This window comes from Syzygium oleosum, unplaced genomic scaffold, assembly GCF_021117445.2.
Source record: "Syzygium oleosum isolate NSW1041296 unplaced genomic scaffold, Sole_v2.1 Sole_v2.19, whole genome shotgun sequence".
NCBI lineage: Eukaryota > Viridiplantae > Streptophyta > Magnoliopsida > Myrtales > Myrtaceae > Syzygium > Syzygium oleosum.
Genome location: NW_026607503.1, coordinates 1 through 3,353, shown reverse-complemented (window position 1 = coordinate 3,353; position 3,353 = coordinate 1). Strand labels below are relative to the sequence as shown.

The following is a 3,353-nucleotide window of genomic DNA, read 5'->3' as shown; positions in this document are numbered from 1 at the left end:
TTCCGCGGCTTCTAAATGTTTACAAGGCAAATATTGACACGCGAAATTGATATAACATCTAGCTAGTGCCACTTCAACAAATACAAAGGGAGGAGGGATGAGGGTATTTTATCGGCCCGTACATATATGTGTGTGTATATATATCTATTAGAGTCCAAAAATCATGGTGGCTACAATCTATATGTGGTAGAGATTCCATTAATGCCACTCTCTTTTTACTCTTTCCTCCATTGGTGATACACCGGTAGTCTGATTACTCCGTACTGAATTATAATCACCATTTCTCTAAGAATATAGGATGAGGAATTTCGGACACATCATACGAGCCAGGATAAATTCGGTAGCATATCGAGAAATTCCATATTTGGCGAATGGAGAGATCTATTCTGAAACCTTGCCACCCGATACATGTTTCAAGATGAATCGCGTAAAAGACGGATCGATTCGATACGATATAACTTCTCCGGCAATCAGATGAATGTACATTTCATGTAGGGTCATTCTATTTAGGATGCCATGCCAAATAACACTAGGGTAACAATCCTAAAAATGACTTTCATGGCACTTTTGTGCAAGTCCTTGACTTGAATTGGACCCCCTTTGGTTGGGTTGGGCTTTAAGCGCTTAAAAGAGGCATTGACCTCCGTTTTCTCGCCCTCCCTGCGACGGACCAAACGAAGAACTGGGTCCGCCAGCTTCCTCTCATTTCACTCCGATCGCCGCCGTCGATCTCCCCACGCTGACAGCACTCACTCACAGGCACAGCCACTCCTCCGCCGCCGCCGCCGCCGCCTCGTCCTCCTCCCGATGGCCCCCGGAGCCACGGCGGCCCTAGGGCTCTTCCTGCTCCTCGCGATCTCCTCCGCCGCCGCCGCCGCCGCCGCGACCTCCGTCGCCCCGATCGTCGGCCTCGACACCTTCCTGAGCGACCAGTACCGCCGCGACCCGCAGGCCGCCAACGACTCCTTCCTCGCCCTCCCTTCGTCCCTCAAGTCCTCCCTCTCTGTCCAGCCCTACCCCGGCGGCGGCGGCCAGCAACCCCGGCACCTGAGCCGCCTCGTCGACGCCCTCTCCGCCCTCTCCCTCGCCGTCCCCGTCCACGTCCGCCTCGTCGGCCCCTCCTTCCCTCCCGACTCCTCCTCCCTCCTCTCCTCCTTCCTCTCCGCCTCACTCCCCTCCGGCCACTTCCACGTCATCGCCCCCTTCTCCCCCTCCGGCGGCGGCCGCCCCTCCCACCGCCTCTCTCTCCGCCACTCCCTCCACCTCGACGTCTCCCATGCCCCTTCCTCCCTCTCCTCCTCCCTCTCCGACGCCCTCCGCGCCGAGATCGCCAAGTCCCCCTCCTCCCTCCGCTCCCCGCTCCTCTCGATCCCGCACGCCGCCGTCGACGGCAGTCCGGCAAGATTTCGAGAGGGAGAAGCCCGTCGAGGGGGTCTATGTCTATTTCCTCGACCTTGGCACGCAGGAGAAGCCGTACGCGTACGGCTACACGCCGGGGGAGTCTTCCCCGGGGTTCACGAAATGCCTGGGCAGCATTTGGACCGGGAGGGAGAGGTACGTCTGGATCGATTTGGCGGCGGGGCCGGTCGATTATGGGCCCGCGTTGTCCGGCGACGGGGTCTTGCCGCGGGGCGAGTTCCATCCCCTCGCGGCGCTGCACGGTCGGCCCAAGTCGCACAAGGCGCTCCACGCGGACTTGGCATCTCTGGTCTGGAGCGCATACCAGGTACTCGTTGTGCCTTCTCTGCAAATTCCGGTCCCTTTCGAGAACTCCTTGATTGTTCAGTTTATACATGTTTATAGCTCGGAGAGTAGGGATTCGAGTGGTTTGGACTGGAAGAATATTGAGAGGGTGTTCAGGGATGAGGTGAATGATGGCGGGTTGTTGCTGGGTGATCAGTCTTTGAGCTTTAAGGAGTATTCGGTGAACTATAAGGACTGTCCGATTTGTTCGTTCGCGATTTCAAGAGCTACGAATTCGTACACTTCCAGGTTCTTGTTTGATAATTATACTCTGATCGTGAATGAGTACCTGGACTCAAAGCGTTTGCATCAGATATTGACTGATTCGGCTGACGAGTTTAGGAGGTTGGCAGGGTTCCCTGAGGAGGATTTTGGCAGGGTGCTTCCTGTCTATGTGTTTGATTTGGAAATAAACACTCTCTTGTTGCTTGACCGGTATCATCAATCTGTTTCTTTTAAGGATATGGTGATCGCAGTGAGGACGAAGATTACACAGACGGTGAGTGATTACAGTTGCAATGGCCGTCATGTTTTTGCTCAGACGAGGGATCTCGAGCGGCCTCTAGTCGGTTCTATCTTGCAGAGCATGTGGGGAGTTTCACCTACCCATCTGTTATGGAGCTCGAGGCATAATAACACTCTGGTGGACTATACTTGGAGTGTTGGGCAGACACCATTCGGGCCATTCTCGGAGATCTCGTCTTTGTCGTTCGTCCAAAAGGATGCAGCACGGAGAAATGTCCTCCTAACATCTTTGAATTACAGCATAACTAGTGCTATCGATGTTCTTGAATCCATAATGTCGCATGGCGGGGACAGAAATCTTCTTAAATTTAATCGACATGCCGAATTCATACAAAGATGGAATTTGTTCAAGTACAAGCTGGACAAAGCTGTTTCTGCATTGTCGCATTTTGATTTCGAGATGGCTTTGTACTACTTGAGGTCCTCCGATCACGATCTTTATGGCGTCCACTCACTCGTTTATCATGCATCACAAGAACTTGAGGCATCTCTTGTTTGCTTTAAGGATCCACCTCTTCCGTGGGGTTCGATGTCAATTTCTGCGGGGGCTGTGTTTGCTTTCCTTTATGTCTGGAATAAACGCGATAGGATCTTTAGGAATAAAAGAAAGCAGTTTTGATGATACTGGGAGAAGCAGGACAGACATGTAAAAAAGAACGGAAGCAATACAAACACTTGTATTTCAGCGTGACAGCAAATTTGAGAGGTCAGCAGCCAGTGGTTTAGTTTTCTTAGAACATTTAGTTTGAGCTTCCATCTTAATTTGAGACTCAACTGTTCTTTTTTTTTTTTTTTGATAGCAACCTTCAGTTGTTCTTGATATATTGTAACTTACCGGATGATAATTGCAGTAAACATAACTGCTGAGCTTGAATTATTTTTTATGTGTAAACTGCTTTTAGTTTTCGCTTTATTATGCGAATCTATCTTCATGAGTCGTTTGATCTGGAATTCTTGGAGGCATCAATCATGTTAATGCTTTTTGCAATAGGAAATTCGTATACAGTGTCCCTGAATACTACTGCTGGAAATGACTTCTTTTGTATCAGCTTTTCATCCTGTCCAGGACAGCTATTTGAATGAAA

The 3,353-nt window shown here is 50.6% G+C and overlaps 1 protein-coding gene across 1 annotated transcript; it reads left to right on the top strand.

Moving 5' to 3' along the window:
- The first annotated feature begins 632 nt into the window (after nucleotides 1-632).
- LOC115670134 (uncharacterized) lies at nucleotides 633-3,181 on the top strand. The gene is given in 2 exon segments (XM_056320153.1): nucleotides 633-1,388; nucleotides 1,390-3,181. Coding segments are annotated over 2 exon segments (2,079 nt in total). The 5' UTR covers nucleotides 633-807; the 3' UTR covers nucleotides 2,888-3,181.
- Nucleotides 3,182-3,353: the final 172 nt, after the last annotated feature.